General features: G+C 50.0%; 8 protein-coding genes across 8 annotated transcripts; 5 read left to right on the plus strand and 3 right to left on the minus strand.

Moving 5' to 3' along the window:
- The first annotated feature begins 110 nt into the window (after window positions 1-110).
- On the plus strand, window positions 111-2,176 carry TrAtP1_011506 (uncharacterized protein). Its single transcript, XM_066115136.1, has 2 exons — window positions 111-972; window positions 1,016-2,176. Exons 1-2 carry the CDS (start codon window positions 133-135, stop codon window positions 1,628-1,630), a joined length of 1,455 nt encoding a protein of 484 aa, XP_065971234.1. The 5' UTR covers window positions 111-132; the 3' UTR covers window positions 1,631-2,176.
- Window positions 2,177-2,700: 524 nt separating this feature from the next.
- TrAtP1_011507 (uncharacterized protein) lies at window positions 2,701-4,580 on the plus strand. Its single transcript, XM_014084641.2, has 3 exons — window positions 2,701-3,378; window positions 3,464-3,684; window positions 3,760-4,580. The coding sequence occupies exons 1-3, from the start codon at window positions 3,217-3,219 to the stop codon at window positions 4,241-4,243; spliced, it is 867 nt and encodes a 288-aa protein (XP_013940116.2). The 5' UTR covers window positions 2,701-3,216; the 3' UTR covers window positions 4,244-4,580.
- On the minus strand, window positions 4,581-5,711 carry TrAtP1_011508 (uncharacterized protein). The gene is made up of 2 exons (XM_014084642.2): window positions 5,446-5,711; window positions 4,581-5,383 (listed from the first exon to the last, which is right to left on the minus strand). Exons 1-2 carry the CDS (start codon window positions 5,559-5,561, stop codon window positions 4,816-4,818), a joined length of 684 nt encoding a protein of 227 aa, XP_013940117.2. The 5' UTR covers window positions 5,562-5,711; the 3' UTR covers window positions 4,581-4,815.
- Window positions 5,712-6,041: 330 nt separating this feature from the next.
- Window positions 6,042-8,241, plus strand: TrAtP1_011509 (uncharacterized protein). The gene has a single exon (XM_066115137.1). The coding sequence runs from the start codon at window positions 6,229-6,231 to the stop codon at window positions 8,143-8,145; it is 1,917 nt and encodes a 638-aa protein (XP_065971235.1). The 5' UTR covers window positions 6,042-6,228; the 3' UTR covers window positions 8,146-8,241.
- On the minus strand, window positions 8,242-9,189 carry TrAtP1_011510 (uncharacterized protein). Its single transcript, XM_014084644.2, has 3 exons — window positions 9,055-9,189; window positions 8,914-8,974; window positions 8,242-8,811 (listed from the first exon to the last, which is right to left on the minus strand). Exons 1-3 carry the CDS (start codon window positions 9,100-9,102, stop codon window positions 8,573-8,575), a joined length of 348 nt encoding a protein of 115 aa, XP_013940119.2. The 5' UTR covers window positions 9,103-9,189; the 3' UTR covers window positions 8,242-8,572.
- A 269-nt stretch (window positions 9,190-9,458) lies between these two features.
- TrAtP1_011511 (uncharacterized protein) lies at window positions 9,459-10,988 on the minus strand (the record flags this gene model as incomplete). Its single annotated transcript, XM_014084645.2, has 1 exon — window positions 9,459-10,988. One exon carries the CDS (start codon window positions 10,986-10,988, stop codon window positions 9,459-9,461), a length of 1,530 nt encoding a protein of 509 aa, XP_013940120.2.
- Window positions 10,989-11,310: 322 nt separating this feature from the next.
- On the plus strand, window positions 11,311-14,226 carry TrAtP1_011512 (uncharacterized protein). The gene is made up of 3 exons (XM_014084646.2): window positions 11,311-11,815; window positions 11,873-13,018; window positions 13,080-14,226. The coding sequence occupies exons 1-3, from the start codon at window positions 11,477-11,479 to the stop codon at window positions 14,100-14,102; spliced, it is 2,508 nt and encodes an 835-aa protein (XP_013940121.2). The 5' UTR covers window positions 11,311-11,476; the 3' UTR covers window positions 14,103-14,226.
- A 256-nt stretch (window positions 14,227-14,482) lies between these two features.
- On the plus strand, window positions 14,483-16,945 carry TrAtP1_011513 (uncharacterized protein; the record flags this gene model as incomplete). The annotated part of the gene is made up of 1 exon (XM_014083248.2): window positions 14,483-16,945. The coding sequence occupies one exon, from the start codon at window positions 14,483-14,485 to the stop codon at window positions 16,943-16,945; it is 2,463 nt and encodes an 820-aa protein (XP_013938723.2).
- Window positions 16,946-16,987: the final 42 nt, after the last annotated feature.

A 16,987-nucleotide genomic window follows, 5' to 3' on the forward strand; every position in this document is an offset into this window, starting at 1 on the left:
CAGGTAGCATATGAAGACGTAAGGCTTATTTTGACGCGTTTTTTTCTTCTTCCTTTTAGTTTTGCATATTTGCAGCAGTATTCAATTTGAGACAAACATAAATCTATCATAGGTTCTGTTATTATTGCTTCCATGGAGTTGGAAATCTATCCTGCCGATATTTCCACCATCAAGTTTGAGCCGAACCCTATCGAGGCCGAAAATATCAGGAGGTTCAAACATGTTGCCGTTGTCATTCCATTAGAGGGTTCAGCAGGAGAGCTCAGACAGAAGCGGATTCTATCGATTCAAGAGTATCTCGAAGGAACATTTTCCAAGGCCGTAGCACTGTGCCCAATACTGGGTGGCAGCGTAACCTACGGAGAAAACGACGGACGGCTCACTGCCCTGGTTTCGGTGCCAAGCGTGCCCGCAAGGCAGCGAGGTGACCTCATCGATATCGAATATACGTTGAGCGATGAATTAGTCTTGGAGGACATAAACGAGAACTTGAGTGGAATTTTCTTTCCGGCGGACCGGACGCCAGAAGCCGGTGTACCACCGGTGTTATTGAAGATTGCATTTTTCGAGAATCTGCTGGTTCTGGGATTTTCTTTTTACGAAGTTATTTTTGATAACACGTTGATCGAACTTTTTCTTTCCTCAATGGTCGACCCAAGCTGGCCTTTTGGGAGCGGACACAGTACACAATATTATAGTGCTCGATTGCGCTTTGGTTGTATCATGGATTCCCCAGATCTGTTCTTATTTTATCAGCGAAGCAAGGAATCCACAGCCCTGCGCACGACAAGCAATCAGCTGGTCAGTCGGGTCATTGAGTTCCAGCTGCATGCAGTTCTAGCCTTTATCCGAAATCTTCGCAAGTATTACTTCCACTGCGGCAATAATTCACTCGACGCCGTCAAAGACAACGACGTCATGGCTGCCATTCTATGGGCTGCCATCACCAACGCTCGGCGCTTGTTAGGCAAGGTACAGCCGCCTGATCAAGTAAGAATGAATATTTTGGTGCCAGGGGGGGTCCATCCCACCCAAACGCAGATGCGGGTCGTTATTTGGAAATATCACGATGCCTACTGTAGCCACGGCCTCGGTCTTGGGTGTCGCCGACCTGGCCACTACTGCCGCTCCTTACAGAAACAGCTACTATCAAAAATACATCTCTGGTTGCGGGTACGGCATCAGGTGGATTTCCCAGGCGGCCGAAGAAATCCGCCGCGCAATAGACGCTGTGAACGAAGCATATGTACGGCACGTGATGGACAAGAAACAGACAATGGGCATAGAAGAAGACTTGGCAGCGTGTGAACGACGCCTCGACCGGAGCAGAACTGGGACGACGTTTGAGGACTGGACCGACTTTTATCGGAGCGGCTGCAAGACTACGGGCATTCCATTTACTGATACGCGTCAGTTCATACGGATTTTGCCATGCGCGGACGATTTGGAGGAAGGCAAGATTATTCTACTATCGCACTTCAAAGCGTCGAATACCGCACATTGCCAGACTCGGCAGTTAGCTTGGCTTTGTCTTGAGACGGAGACAATGAAGCTTGTGCGGGAGCAGCTGGAGGCCGAAGGCTGGATAAAAAAGGAGTCTATGACAGACATGACAACGCCGCCGGAATGAGATGAAGACATGTAATGAAGAAGCGCCGGAAACAAAAGGGGCCAGGATAATAATACGTTTTGGGACTTTCAAGATGTAAGGCTAGACCATCCAAGGACGAGACAATTTTGCCTGGGTGCTGGATGGAGGAGACCTCGGCGTTGCAATTCGTGTTTCGTATCAACCGCAAACCCGGTACCTACCGGAATAGGATGCTAATATTGATACAGAGTGTAATTACCGGCAGTACGAACAACGAGGTATTAAATAGTATTAAGAGAAGAAGGAGAAGAGACAATGTATCGCATCAGACCAGATCTCGAAAAGGTGTTTCATGCAAAGTGCTAATAACCGGCTCGTCAGGATGCAGTTATTTTTGGTGTTAATGTAAGACACTCGCAGTCTAAATGGTTATAGCCAACATCAATCAGTGACAAAACATTGATCCATTTACCGGGCTCCGGGACATGCTGCCGAGACCCGCAGCAGGCATTTTTCCCGCCATCGCATATTCTGTGCTTTCAATTTGATTCTCCTGGTTTCTCTTTTACTTTAGCGAAATCGGGTCGGTAAATGGGCAGCAATCAAAGTGAATCAGCCATCCCTTGACGCGGTGACAATAATACGAAGTGCGCCTCCGTATTCACCTGACTTCATTAAACAACCGTCTCTTCCAAATCAAGCACGCCGTTAAACCCATCGTTCAACAACCGCTACCAGATCCATAATTCACTGCACAGTATCGTGCTCTACAGCAATACCTACGTAATGCTCTGTATCTGTCATCGATCCTCTTCAGCTGCCCGGTTTTGCAGCCCAGGCATTGGCCCCGGTAAAAAGTCTCGGCGGGCCGAAAGGTGGCGCAGCGCCTTGAATAACGCCTACCCGCGCCCGCTAAGCAGAATAAGCCGTCAATCCATCCATGGCCCATGGGCTGTGGCTGTGGCTTGGACCCGGGCTGGTTGCCATGAGCGCAACGCGTGGCTCCCGTCCAGCGCCAGTCAATGCCGGGCGCCCCTCCATCCACCAGCGTCTGCCCGGAACCCGGCGCTTGCTGCTCTGTTCGCCTTGCCGTAAACAACCTGACAATAACAGTATTTTGACGATTCTGCGTCCTGATTGCGAGACTTATTTTAGTGCTTGTATTTGTTTCGCTCCCGCCCCTCTCCCCCTACTTTTCGTTTTCTCTTCTTCCTTCTTTCCTACTTCCCGTTTTTTTGTCTCGCATACCCGCGCATAAAGGTCTCTTTGTTTAAAGGCGGTCGACGAATCAGGCCCAGACTCGCACAAGTCTCAGCTTACGGCCCTAGGTAACCCGCTGACAGCCCAAAAAACGGAGCCCCAGCCTCAGTTTCCTCTTAGCTTCAAACTCGACGCTCGAAACGAACAACCTTTTGCCCATTCCACAGGTCCCTTGGCAGGCAGCTAGAAAACCGAAGCTGCGACATCTTCCTTTTCTTACTTCTGACACATACGGTATTTGGCTTTTTTTGCAAAAGCTTCGTCTGGAGCATCACCACCGCTCTTCCTCATTTCGTTGAATACCCTACCTAGCCCCTCCACCGTCAACGACTTCTCTCTCCTAACGCTAGTTGGCTGCCGCCGCCATGGCGCTCTTCGAGATTGACCCCCAGATTCTACCGAATCTGAAGCTGAGTGTCCATTCGTTCCAGATCATCTTGGCCTTTCTGGCGTGGTGTCTGGAGATTGCCGTTTTCCGCGGCGACACGTCCAGGATTCTGGGAACAAATGGATGGACTTTCGCAGTGGTAAGCTTTGTGTCCCAGAGAGCTGAGGGGGCTTGTGGAACAAACATGAGCTTATGGGTTTTGGCTGACGCTTTGTTGTTTCTAGTGCTTCATTTCCATCCCAGCTTGGATTTACCTTGTCATGACTCCTCGATTCGGCCGCACTCGCAGATTCGCCAACCCGTATATTATGCTTGCCGTCGATGGTCTCTTCATCATCATCTGGATCTCTGCCTTCTCGACCCAGGCCGCGTACAACAGCTCTGGCGCTTGCGGTGGCAGCTGTGGCATTAGCAAGGCCATTGTTGCCGTCGGCGTCTTTGTTACGTATGTATACTTCTCGATACGTAGTCTCCTTGCTGGTGTTGATAGCAGCAAACTAACTCAACATGTGTTTCATAGTCTTCTATGGATAGGCACTACATTCCTTAGTGCATACACCCTGCAGTACTACAACTTCCATGGCACTTTACCAGGCTATGATAGTCGCAAAATCAGCGGCAGCGAGAACATTGATCCCGATAAGGCTGCATTCTCCATGGCGCCCCATGATGAAGAGGCTTACGAGCGAGTCAACATGGACGACCACGATGCTCCGAGCTCTTACGACGACCACACCACAAGCATGAACAGCCGCTACGGCGACAACACCCCTTACAACCCCGATGACTTTGACGACCCAAGCCGCTACGGTGCCCTGCCGCCACGAACCAACAGCACCCCCCTTTTCGACAGTGAAACTGAATACCATGGAAGCGCTCTCGGTACCGATATCAGCGCCCACAAGACACCGTCGCCCGGCCCTTACAGCGGCAACCATGCAGACACTTATGCTGATGGCCCAGTGCAGTTCCCCACTGGTCACTACGATCGGATAGAGTCTTGAAAGGGGAAGGGAGATTGAGCGAAAGCATATGATGCAAGCACACACACACACACAAAGACAAAGATATGATGATGGTAGCGGGCACTATCAATGATTTGGACAATCAAATAACATAAACCTTGGGGGGGGATCTCTTGGTGGCCTGGATGCTTATATTTGCTTGGGTAGATTTATGTCTACGGCGTTGACGGCATCCCGATTTTTTATTTCTTTGTGTGAGCATCTAACAACATGATGAACGTTGATGAGATACCAGGTGTATATAGAATGGCCGGACTCTTTTTAGCACACGGAATGCGGCTTGATGGATTTTTCTTTTCTTTTCCACTGCTCCTGATTCATTCCTTATTTAAACAAGAATAAAGAAGATAGATTAAGACCATAGCAATGCGATTCTATCTCGACACTGATAAAAGCTGTACTTGCGTCTTTGATATTCAAACAGTTTGCCCTCCTAAACGCCGTGATTTTAAGTAGAAAAATGCAGCCGTCTCTATGACCCCAATTTGCACTCTAAAGAAGAGGAAACCACATGCATGTAATTAGTCACTCGCACCATTTTCTCCCCACGCTCAAGCCTTGAGCTTCTTAAGTCGCTTCGCAATATCAGACGCCGTCTGCTGCATCGGGTTGAGCTTCAGATCTCTCGCCATCGCCCTCGTGTCGTCCCCATGCTTGGCCACCAGCTTCTCCAGCCACTCCCTCTCGCCTTCGCTCTGGTATCTGATCTTGGGCGCGGCCGGGTTCTTGGCCTCTTCGATGAGCGACTTGACCACATCCGTCGTGCCAACTCCGTCGTCATTGATGCCGCCCCATTCTTCGGCATTGGCGTACTCGTCTTCAGCCTCGGAGTCTGTATCAACCTCGTTGAGCGGGTCGTTTAGCGGGTTGGCCTTGCGGCTGATTACGCGGACAATGTTGCCCTCGGAGTCGCGCTCGACTTTTGCTTCGGAGAGGGCGCCCAGTTCGGTAATGGATGAGATGGCAAAGGGGTCTGATTTAGCAGCGGCAGCGGCGGTTGCGACTTGGTCTTTTGAGGATGATTTTTTGAGGAGCTTTTCGGTGCCGCCGGTGGGTGTTTTTAAGCGGGCGAGGAGGCCTAGACGGCGGTAGTTTTGTGCTAGTGTTTCTTTCTTGTCCCTATATTGAGGAGTTAGTTTTGCGCAGAAATGGAGGGTTTTTTTTTTGTTCTTTCGCCGTACCAGTTCTTAGCAATGACAGAGTTGCCACGAGGATTGAGAATCTTCTTTGTGGTGTTGGATTGGCGGACGGGGGCGCGGCCGGAGCGGCGCTTTCTCTTTTGGAGTTCGCGACCCATTTTCTGTGCTGTGAGGAATGGAGTTTGAATTGATGTGGTGAAGAAGAAGAGGTTTTTTGGATATTGGATGTATATCTTCGGGCTTTGGACACCGCTGGCGGAGCGCTTAGAGAGAGAGAGAGCCCAAATTTTTTGGCGTTTGGCTTATCGATAAGGATGGAGCCTGTTGGCGCATGTTGGAATTGAGTGCTGGTGCCGTCTTGTAATTGAAATACGATGAGCGCATGCAGTGGATAAATGTCTACATGTATTCTTTGGGACTCATTTTCACATGATTGAGATTGAGATTATTTCAGATTTCATATAAGTCTAGAGAGTGTATTATATTCTTCATTCTCATATAGTGGCACGCTGGGAATATAAGAACCCAGACAGAAGGTCTGCACGCTATCAGACACGCTTTAATTGGAATCTGTACCATATGAAGATTTTCATTCTTTGAGAAATATCCAAGATAAACATTATCATCAAAATAAGGAGAGTATATCTGCATATCCTGATATCGGCGATATAAGACGTACTTCTGAGAGGCGCTTGCTCACAGCGGCCCCGCTTCAACAAGTTGATTCCGAGTTTTGCCGCAACTTTGCCGAATCAAGCTCAACAATGGCTTCACTGAGCTCATGAGCTTCGAAATCTCAAGCCACTCTGGAACATCGCTGCGGCGATGGCATCCAAACGATCTCTAGTGTCGCGGAATGGGCACCTCCGCCTATTGACAGGGTCGCGGGCGCCCGTCCTCTCATCAATATGCCCTTTCTGCTCTCACTCTCCAGCACCGCGAGCCGCCAAGATTCGATCAAGACTGAGGCCGAAATCTCAGAGGTGGCAGTCAACTTCAGCGGCAGCGGTGCGCGCCTCGTCAAATGCCCGATTTGAGCTTGAGCAGACCTTGGTGCAGCTCCAAACGAAAATCCCGGATCTCGTAGACCTCTCCAGGCTACAATTGGCGCTTCAAGGATTGCGACAATCGCCTGGCCAGGAAGCCATCAGAGTTGCCGTTCTAGGAATTGCCAATGGCTCCGAGGGCAGAGATGCTGCGCGAAAGGTTCTAAAAGCACTCCTTGTGGACCCCTTGGTTGATGAGCAGGAATGGGAAAAGAGATTGGACGAGCATGACACCAGCAAGCCGTTAATCATTCGAGTTGGACCGAGCCGTGGAAATGTCACTCGCTTGGAGCTACCTAATGACAACTTGCCAGACGTTTTGGAAGTCTCTTCTGCAGAACTCAATGGGCTGAACTTGGAGCTCCTTCTGATGGATGCGGAAGTGCCTGTCAACGGATCAAGTCCAACTACAGTTCAGTCGCTTGAGCAGGCTGTTCTGGTTCCCATGATTGATGTTGATTCGGCTGATAAACACACTGCTCCCTTGAACGCTCCCGTTCACCAAGCGATTTTGGTGGCCGATGGACTGACGGGAGCTGTTGGAATCGCCGGACTGCCGATACTTGATAGCTGCGACGCCATCACAGCTGCGGTTGATTTGAAGGGGCTCTCAAAGGAACAACTGGGAGCTAATTTCACAGTAATCGATACGGCTTTAGCAGAAGAAGCCGTCCGTTTGTTCCGCCAAGGGCCCCAGAATGCTATGAAGTACGAGCATAATTGGTCTGCAAGCAATCTGAACGTGCTAGTCGCATGGCTGAAGGCCGGTCTCAAGGCCGCCGACGATGAAGCAACCAAACCCGCAGTGCGAAGACTCATCGCGTCAGTTTTACAAAGCGCCCTTTCTGCAATCGAGACCGAATCAACGAGCAGAAGAGTGTCGCGCGAGTTATCAGCCTCAATGGCCAGCCCAGAAATGCGCGCCATGAACGAGAGACTTGCAAAGTGGGCTCAGCTGGCACACGCAGAGCTGCAAGAACAGCTTGACTTGGCTTTCAACGGGCGGCGCTGGCAAAAGTTGGGGTGGTGGAAGCTGTTTTGGCGCGTGGATGATGTTGCAATGTTGACAAACGAGATCTTGAGCCAGCGCTTTCTCCCTACTTCCGAGCAGGAACTTGTCTATCTCACGGGACGGATTGCTCAGCTCTTGGGGGAAGCTGGGCAATATCCACAGCCTACGTCTTCCCGTGAAAGCGCTTCTGAGAGTCTGGCAACCGGCTCCGGCAAGAATGAGCCGATAATTCCCACTACTCCTCGATCACGTCTTCCCAAGTGGCCGGGACACATCGCCTTTACACGCCGCTACATCCAGAATGAGACGGTCCCAGCTCTCCAGTCGCTTGCTCAGCAATTGGTTGTTCAATCCCTTGCCACATCATCCGTCACCTCGTGTCTGGCCGCTCTGCTTTACGTCTCGTCATTCTCATCGACGATATTTGAAGCCGGCGCTGTGGCGGCCCTCGGTGTCGTATACAGCCTTGGCCGAATGCAGAAGAAGTGGGAGACTGCTCGCGAGTTTTGGGAGGGCGAGGTCCGCGAAGAAGGCCGCAAGGCTATAAGAGGCGCGGAAGAGAGCGCTGCCGAGGTCCTCGATGGGGTCCAGCAAAACAAGCTCTCAGCTCAGAGAATCAAGGAGCTAGAACAGGCTGGTGAACTGGTAGCTCAGGCGGAAGACGCGCTGGCACGGCTAAAATAGATGAAGAAATAATGGCATATTGTACGACTATGGGTAGGGAATTAGACTTTTGTATGAGTATGTAGGCATGGAAAAGCAAAAATCGAGAGTGCGATGACATTTGTATGTATATCTAGATGCCTATTAGTCTAGAGAACGAAAAATTTCAAGAGTTTGAGCTTCGCGCAGCCCACACCTCCTTTTTCTCCTTTACATTTCCAGATTTGCCAATCCAACTACCCAATTTGCCATGGTATCTCTTGTCGCTCTCAGCACACATACACACACACGCCAAATAGCCATATATCTTTCTTTTTCTTCTTCTCTCTCCATATAGAAAACAGCACGATTGAAAAAAAAATCCCCGTGAATCCTGAACGCCAAGCCCATGTTTATCTCCCTCCCATTGCTTCCTCTTAAAGTGATTAGGCTTTTTTTTTTTTTTCTTCTACCGGCCACGGCCACCGCTGGCACGAGCACGGCTGACTGTCGCACGACCTCTGGCCAGACCAACACCCCGACCGCGTACGTTGCGGCTGCGGAACATGGGCGCGTTTCGAAGCATGTCGGGGACAATGAAGAAGCGGACGTGAGATCCTCGGATGTAGACCTGGTCGAGATGGGAGACGCGGCCGTCGCGGGCGGTGACGGTGATGTCCTTGAGCTGGACGTTCATGTTGTCCTCGGCTGCAGTTTAGGCGATTGTTAGTTTTCAGTTTCGCATCAGGCCAATTCTTATGGTTTGCTTTGATGATCCTGCGTTAGATGATTCTGGGGGGGGTTCATTACCTTCAAGGAGCTTTCCGCGGTAGGTCTGCCCCGATGTGATCTCGAGGGTGATGATGTGACCCTACAGCAGTTATCCATTAGCACCTCCAATCCAATGGACAAGCTAAGAGAGTAAGAAAACTCCGGAAGCTCAAAACGCACCTGAGCCTCATTGAGGAGCTTGATCGGAATACCAATGGTGGAAGTCATTGTGAAAATCTGCTGCGGCGCGCAAGGGAATGTCGCGATCAGAAGCTCTGGTTGGAAAATTGACCTTTCGAGGACCTAGCAGCCTACGATAGCGGGCTGGTGAGGTTGGAGGTTGCTTGTGATGGCCAATCGTTTATCCGCTTTCCGGGGCAGCGCAGCCACTCTTGCGCAGGTAGAGCTACCTAGTTTGCCGAAGAAACTCCGCGTATAAGTGCATCAACTCGAGATATGAGATGAGATCATTACAAGAGTACAACACTTAATCAGGGTCAAAAATTCAATCATCAATACAGACTGTAGCGCTCATAACGCCATGGAACCATTTTATTCAAGATTATAGCTAATTAAGCTCAAAATTACGCAGTGTCAGTTGGCGTCGCCATGGCAGACACCACAACTTGCGAAGTCCGGGTATCATTCGCCTTTTTCTGCTTCTTAGACTTGGCCTTTCCTTCGAGCATCTTCCTCTTCTCCTCCTTCCGTGCCTGCTTGTCCAGGTTTCCAATCGTCTTCTTCTCGTTTCCGCAGGGCCATTTAGCCATAGCCGCGGCCTCATCTTCTTCGGTCCATTCACATGGCAGAACGGCAAAAACCAGGTACGACGTATGAGTCTTGAGATCGCTTTCTGGCCTGTGAACAAGTCGCCCCTGCATGAATAGCCTCTCCGTATCACCAGCGGTTCCGTTTGAGTCATTCAAGGGCCGGTTATCGCGACTGGGAGTGGAATCGACATCCATTTCGCTATCAAGCCCTTCAGTTCCTGATTGTAAGGCCCGGACTCTATTTGTCTCGTTATTCCTCTCAGCGAGACTCTTGAGCTTTGTGATAGCCTCTGCAACGTCTGCAGGAGATGAATTGAATCCCCTCTCTGAAGGAAAGTTCACGCCAACGCGCTCTCTTGATATGTTGATCTTCTGGTTCGAAATCTCCACCATATCCACGTCAACCCAGCCCAGTGTTCTCAACTCTGTGACTGTTCGATCAACTTGCTCAATGCACGGTGAAAAGGTGCAGATGTGCACACTCTGCTTAGGATCCAGTGGCGATACCCAATTGCTGTCCTCTTCAGCTTCTTCGCCCCCCTTCTGCACTTTTCTCCTTGAAAGATGATGTACCGCTTCCCAGGGCGCAGGCACATCCAGGAACACGGCAGTTGCCTTCGGTGATTTGTCATCGACAAGAAAGCCGTCGTTGTATACATTGCGATGTGTAAGTTGGACAAGGCCGTCGAGCCCATGCTCTCCAATTTCCGCTTGCATCTTGTGATATCGCGATTCGTTAAACTCGAAACTGAAAACCTTTCCTTTCGTATCGGTCGCGTCTCGCGGGTATCCATTGTAGACCGCTCTCACAGATGCGTGAGTGAAACTTCCACTCCCAGCACCGGCCTCAATAATCCTAGTTCCAGGTCGAGCTCGTATCCTGTGGAGGATATAGCTGTAATCGGGTGTGTATACAACTTGTGTTCTATGCGGTAAGCTAGTCGTCCAGAGCTCGGGGGTAGGCCGTAAGATATAGATGAAGCCACTTGGCGCTGTAACAGCCTTCTTGACCGGCGCATTGGCAGCGGCGGAGTCTTCGTCGTCGTCTTGGCTGGCTATCGGTGTGTCTTCGTCTGTAGCATCTCTTCTCCGCTTCTTGCCTCGGGAGCCCGTGTCGACCTCTGACGCCCTGACTTGGGATCCCCAGGGCACATCAAGCAGTGTTGAGTGAGGATAGGAGCCGAAGCGTGTATTCAATGTTGCACCCTCGAGGTATCCATCGACTGCGCCGGTCGACTTCTCCAAAGTCAGTGGCAGAAAGTTGTCGCGCGATAAGCTGATAATGGCGAGTGTCCCGGCAGACGTTTTCTCGCCGGGCACTAGAAAAGTCGACGGTTTTGTCATGATTAAGTCGTATTTGTTGAATTGAAAGCCACGGGAAGAATCGCGAACTGGTTTGGCGGAAGCGAAGCTTGTCGGCGCAGTGTAAACCAGCCAACCGCTTATCCTCTTATCAAGAAAAAAAATTCCACGCGAGCAAGCACTTGTGATGGCTGGCGGCAGTTGGATTTCCGCAGCGGAACAGCGCCGTGCCCCGCCCTTTTCGCGGCTGAAAGCTGCAAATCACCTGGCTAGGGGCGATTATAGTGAGGGGCTTAGCGGGCTCAGGGCACCAAGCACGCTAAAAAATAATGCTATTGATGCTCTATTCTTCGAGACGAGGGAGGGGCATTTCTGCAAGGGTCTGTGAGACTTGAAGAGTCACTGCAACGACTACTGCATCTCCAAACCTTCGAGTGCATACTGCATGCTTGGGTCTGACTCACCTTGTCGCCTCGGTGATACCCTCGTATTCCCTGCGCTCTTTTTAAATCAACTTGTGGCCACTCTGAATGAATCTCCTCCGCGTCGTGTCCCGATATCGACCTCAACCTCGACCTCGACTCCAATTCTGCGCCGTCGCAAAAAGCCACGTCTATCGAAGATACTCGTTCTCTGCCATGGAGTCGCTCAAGCTCCATAACTCGCTGAAGCCCGGTGTGCCGGTGCCTTTTGTGCCAATCAGATCGGGCGAGGTGTCCTGGTACGCCTGCGGTCCGACTGTGTACGACAAGAGCCATCTGGGACATGCGCGCAACTATGTGTCTACCGATATCATTCGGCGCATTCTGACGCATTACTTTGGCTTCAAGCTTAACTTTGTCATGAACATTACAGATATTGACGACAAGGTGCGAAGAAACGACTTTGGAGTATAAATGCCTTGCGCAAAGCTTACCATCTGGCAGATCATCATCAAGGCTCGACGACAGCGATTGCTCGAGATCGAAAAGAACAAGAGCTACTCCCAGGAAGAGCTCGCAAAGCTGACACGTACGGCCTTCAAAGCTTATGCAGCTAGCAGCTTGCCATTGCTGGTGGAGAATGGAAACGACTTGGACGAGACGACTTACACTACTCAACGAGACGCAGCATACGGCAAGGTCCTTGCTGGAGGCACCTTAACTGGTGAAGGAAAGGCAAGCGATGCCGAAGCTAAGATCAAGATGCACATCAGCAACATGGATGCGGCGGCGAATGCTCTCAAGACTGGCTCCATCTTCCCCGGAGCTGACGAGATCTTCCTCCCTTACCTCGACTCTCTCTACAAGGAAACCGTTGATACAAGGGACCAGACCATGTTCACAGACCTGACGAAGAGCATGGAGGACCTATTCATGGCTGACATGGATGCGCTCAATGTCCTCAGGCCGGATCATATTACACGAGTGACCGAATATGTCCCACAGATTGCAAAGTTTGTCGAGACGATTGTGGACAAGGGATTTGCATATGAGTCTGAGGGATCAGTCTACTTCGACATTGGTGCTTTTGAGAAGGCTGGCAACTCTTATGCGCGACTACGACCGGAAAGCAAGAATGATAAAGCTCTTCAAGAGGAGGGAGAGGGGTCTCTGTCCAAGAACCTGGGAGGCAAAAAGGGCGCAGGCGATTTTGCTCTCTGGAAAAAGTCCAAGGCTGGAGAGCCATTCTGGCCCAGCAAATGGGGTGATGGCAGACCGGGCTGGCACATTGAGTGCTCCGTGATGGCGTCTGATATCCTGGGCTCACAGATGGACATTCACTCTGGTGGCATTGATCTTGCTTTCCCTCATCACGACAATGAGCTGGCACAGAGCGAGGCTTACTTCTGCGAACACGGCAAAGGCGAGCACACCTGGGTGAGGTACTTCCTTCACATGGGCCATCTCTCCATTTCTGGATCAAAAATGTCCAAGTCTTTGAAGAACTTCCAGACCATCGAAGACGCATTGGCTACTAGCTATACATCGCGAAGCATGCGTATTGTGTTCCTGATGGGCAAGTGGAATGACGGCGTTGAAATCTCACCAGATATGAGAGCTCAGGCTGATAACTGGGAGTCGACGATCAGCGTAAGTACAAATTACCACTTCACAGTTGATAAGTTCTAACCACTAACCATGCCTGATGCAGAACTTTTTCACAAACACAAAGTCGTGGTTGGCCGAGGCAGGCATCGAGAGCGGCGTGAAAGCTCTGAATATCAGCTCAGACAAGCCTGCCACCGGTCTCTTGGCCGAGCTTGAGCAGGCCAAGAAGGAGGTAGAGGCGGCGCTCACAAACTCAATTGATACCCCGCGAGCAATGCTTGTCATCCTGAAGCTGGTCAATACCACTAACAGCTACCTGAAAGACAACAAAGACGCAGATCTCGCTGAGGTCGAGGCTATTGCACGCTGGATTACAAAGTTGGTTGGCATCTTTGGTCTCGATCCTAATGCTCAACCTCCCTACGAAGGCCTTGGCTGGGCGTCTGTTATTTCCGAGAATACAGACCCTGAGACTGCCGTCAAGCCCTATGTTGCTGTACTCGAGCAGGTCAAGTCAGACATCGCGGCCCTTTCGCTTTCCAACGAGACCGTCTCGGCGCTTCTTGCCAAGGATCCTACATCAGAGTTCCAAGCTCTGGCTCAGGGAGGCTCTCGTGATATTGAGAGACTATCGCTGCCTTACTTAAGAGTGGTATCTCAAATCCGTGATGAGCTCCGTCGCACAGTCTCCACTTACGATCCGCAAACCAAGAAGGCTATCTTGCAAATCACCGATCGAATCCGTGATCAAGACCTGACCAACCTCGGCGTATACCTTGACGACCGGCCCGATAACCAGCCATCTCTCATCAAATTTGTTCCTGCTGCAGAGCTTATCGCTGCTCGGGAAGAGAAGATTGCCCGAGAAGCTGAGAAGGCGAAGAAGAAGGAAGAAGCAAGACTTGCCAAGGAAAAGGCAGATCAAGAAGCTAGAGAAAAGGCAAAGGTTCCCCCTGAGGATCTGTTTAAGAATGATGAGCGCTACAGTGCCTGGGACGAGCAGGGTATCCCTACCAAGCTGAAGGATGGAAGCGAGGTGCCCAAGAGCCAGCTTAAGAACCTTAAGAAGGCATGGGAGAAGCAAAAGAAGATTCATGAAGACTTAAAGGCCAAGGGTGGGCTCTGATTATAGTTTTGTCTTTTAAAGATAGCCTAGGGATAGCAGATAGAAAAGCGTAGGTTAGAAACGATGTCTTTTCTTGCTATGCTATCGAAACAGCCAAACGTAAACAAGTCTGCTTGCGAATATCCCATAAACTCGTTACAGGTATTCTGTTGTTTTTGGTTCTATTCTCTTTATTTGCCAGTGCTGGGCGCTGTGCCAGCTGGCAGTGTTGACACGCACGTGATAAGGGGCTGCACTCAAAGTGAACTCGAGCTCTTGTTATCAGCTTCTGTCACAAAAATACACGCCTTTTCTTCTATCCCTCATCTCTAAAATTTCACGTCATACATTTTTAAAGCTCATTGTTGCAGACATTGTTTTCTGCTAGTACGTTTCCTTCGATGCGGTTTGAAAACTCCTATGTCTCGTACAAGCGAGACACCAGTCTTCTGCTGTACTGGATGATCAAGACTTCAAATCCCATCATCGAGAATCTAAACAATTCTGGACACAATGTTGCATTAGAGGTCAATGCCACAGGTCAGATCACTGTTTCTGACCTCGTTCCGATGTCAGAACTCATTGCAAAATATCATCCCGACATCCCATCTACGATCTACCACTTGTTTCTGTCCGTCATCAAGTTACGACATACGTACTACTCTCGGTTTCAACAGCTAGCAGAATTGAACCCCAGCGAAGAGCTAGAGAAACGTAATTCGACCCACAAGTATTTCATTGATGCTCTCACAAGCGCGTTTGAAACCCTGGGCGGCGAAAAATGGCTTTCCCAAGAACGAGAGAAGCAAGCAAGCAACGATGAGGAGGAGGAAATCGACCCCAACTCTTTTTCGTTTACCAATAAATTCTCTGCGTTAGACTTGGAGAATGATATTTTGGACGCTGATAGCGAAGAATCTGACAAAGAATCTGCACCTTCTCAAAAAAAGCGAAGGTTGAGAAAAGGTAAAAAGAAAGTCAAAGGAAAGAAAGCCCAGCGAAATGGCAAGTCTTCGCAGTCAGACGGCAGAGCTCTGGACATTGCATTGGAGAGCTACCGCATAATCGAAGAGGACGATGCTTCAGAATATGCCATGGCTGTACTTGCGCTCACAAGAGACATGATCCAGTTTCGATTGTTTCTTCAAGGGATTTGGCGCAAAGTAGCCTACAGGAACCTCAACAGTGCAGTGGCTGCAGCTACCGCCAATATCGCTGTAGCGATGATCAAGCAGTATGAGTCAACCATATTCATTGATTTTCCGGGCTATGAATCATTTGAAAGGATCAAACAAACCATCATGCACGGCGAGGGCGAAGAATCAAACAGGGAAATGTACTGCTGCATCCGTTCAGAAAGCTCTGGGAAGGCCACTGTAACACCAACAATCCTGGATAAAAAAGAACTCTTCCTCATCCATACCTACCACGACCTAGTCGATTTTATAACAGACTACCAGAAGACAAGAAGTGGAAAGCCCACAAAGCGTATGCTCGCCCAAATTGACAACTGGAATCCAGATTTGGATCTACAGAAAGCGACCAAAGAAGAGAGGGTCAAATGGAGGCGCTCTTATACCATTAACTGGCTGTACGATCTTGTCAACATAACTTCATGTGTTTCAATGCATGGGGAAAATGCCAAAAAGGAAAATTACGTGTTGGAACAAATGGACTGGTCCAACCAAGGTCCATTAAAGTCATATCACAGGATGTTTGGTCTAACCAACTTTGCCGCTGCAGTGACGACGCTCGCCATGCAAAAATATGGTACAGAATTTCGTCAAAACATACCGCCGCATCTCGTTTTTTATCTTCAGTGCATTATCGACGCATGGACGGTGTCTCGTGGATGGGCAATTAGCTGGTTGAAAGGCCACATCCTCAGCGAGCCGGCGCAGACCTTTCGATCACGGCGCGACTTGGACATTTTTCTCGGCCGCGAAGATTTGAATGAGGAAAATGGCAACGGATACTTTCTATCAGTAGCGTGTCTCAAAATGAATTATATGTATTCAAGCAACGGTGGCAAAGGTTTCGAATACACAGAGAGCTGCTTCAAAGCCCTCACAGAGCTAGGTAGTGAGTTCCGGGACGCATTAGGGAAGTGCAAAATTTTCCAAAGCCTTTCAGGGCTGCTCCCTTCGAGATTTGCGTCAACTAATCGCAACGGAGCTTGGGATTATTCCCCTTTCTTCTGCGGCGCAGGCCTGGTGGAAGGCCTCGAGCTTTCGTATCGAAGCGCCATGGCCTTGTGGGAAGGGATGCTGGAACCAACGCTAATCATACACCTGCACAACATGCTTGTGCAAAAAGGCTACCTCAAACAGGAGATATCTCTCTATAGCGGTCTGGGGTGGGCATTATCCGATACCTTCTTCGCCGGCGGGCAGCCTCCTACCCGCGATTTTGTCGAAGCTTTTCGTTCGCGATTTGGCAAAGCTTTTCGTTCTCATGTTAGCAAGTGCAAGAGTCGAAAAGCGACAAATCGTCGACCGGTAGGAAAAATCACCAACGCTCGTGATTTTCTAAGCCTGACTTCTTTGCATCTTTTCAAGCAAAAATCTGTTCTGTCCATGTACGAATCAGTGGACTGGGATCCAAGTCGTATCCCGGAAAGCGAAGTCGACCCCAGGTCGGCCCTGGCACTGATTCGGCTTAGCCAGACGAGGCGTATTCGTGATCCAGTGACATCCGCTTGGCGATTAGAAGAAACGGATTTGGTTAAACGGACTAAAGCTGCGGGCATCGGCGAATCATGCTTGGTAGAGACCCTTGGCCCAATGCTTGACGAGCTTAGAGTCGAAAGACAAGCGCAGATTGAGGGAGTGCGCTCCATGCAGGACCGTGCTCGTTGGGTCTAGGATACCAACAAGGCGTCAAAAAAGGGAGAGGGCAGCTTCGAA

Source organism: Trichoderma atroviride, chromosome 6 (genome assembly GCF_020647795.1).
Source record: "Trichoderma atroviride chromosome 6, complete sequence".
NCBI lineage: Eukaryota > Fungi > Ascomycota > Sordariomycetes > Hypocreales > Hypocreaceae > Trichoderma > Trichoderma atroviride.

What these genes read in the sequence shown, in the direction of transcription:
- TrAtP1_011509 (XM_066115137.1), top strand. Translation starts at nt 6,229, where the DNA reads ATGGCATCCAAACGATCTCTAGTGTCGCGGAATGGGCACCTCCGCCTA.
- TrAtP1_011510 (XM_014084644.2), bottom strand. Translation starts at nt 9,102, where the DNA reads ATGACTTCCACCATTGGTATTCCGATCAAGCTCCTCAATGAGGCTCAG. An exon ending in AGCTCCTCAATGAGGCTCAG is followed by an intron (nt 8,975 to 9,054) that starts GTGCGTTTTGAG and finishes TAACTGCTGTAG; the next exon opens with GGTCACATCATCACCCTCGA. An exon ending in CCGCGGAAAGCTCCTTGAAG is followed by an intron (nt 8,812 to 8,913) that starts GTAATGAACCCC and finishes CCTAAACTGCAG; the next exon opens with CCGAGGACAACATGAACGTC.
- TrAtP1_011512 (XM_014084646.2), top strand. Translation starts at nt 11,477, where the DNA reads ATGAATCTCCTCCGCGTCGTGTCCCGATATCGACCTCAACCTCGACCT. An exon ending in TTACAGATATTGACGACAAG is followed by an intron (nt 11,816 to 11,872) that starts GTGCGAAGAAAC and finishes ACCATCTGGCAG; the next exon opens with ATCATCATCAAGGCTCGACG. An exon ending in ACTGGGAGTCGACGATCAGC is followed by an intron (nt 13,019 to 13,079) that starts GTAAGTACAAAT and finishes TGCCTGATGCAG; the next exon opens with AACTTTTTCACAAACACAAA.
- TrAtP1_011507 (XM_014084641.2), top strand. Translation starts at nt 3,217, where the DNA reads ATGGCGCTCTTCGAGATTGACCCCCAGATTCTACCGAATCTGAAGCTG. An exon ending in ATGGATGGACTTTCGCAGTG is followed by an intron (nt 3,379 to 3,463) that starts GTAAGCTTTGTG and finishes TGTTGTTTCTAG; the next exon opens with TGCTTCATTTCCATCCCAGC. An exon ending in GCCGTCGGCGTCTTTGTTAC is followed by an intron (nt 3,685 to 3,759) that starts GTATGTATACTT and finishes TGTGTTTCATAG; the next exon opens with TCTTCTATGGATAGGCACTA.
- TrAtP1_011506 (XM_066115136.1), top strand. Translation starts at nt 133, where the DNA reads ATGGAGTTGGAAATCTATCCTGCCGATATTTCCACCATCAAGTTTGAG. An exon ending in CTCGGCGCTTGTTAGGCAAG is followed by an intron (nt 973 to 1,015) that starts GTACAGCCGCCT and finishes TTTTGGTGCCAG; the next exon opens with GGGGGGTCCATCCCACCCAA.
- TrAtP1_011508 (XM_014084642.2), bottom strand. Translation starts at nt 5,561, where the DNA reads ATGGGTCGCGAACTCCAAAAGAGAAAGCGCCGCTCCGGCCGCGCCCCC. An exon ending in TCTGTCATTGCTAAGAACTG is followed by an intron (nt 5,384 to 5,445) that starts GTACGGCGAAAG and finishes TCCTCAATATAG; the next exon opens with GGACAAGAAAGAAACACTAG.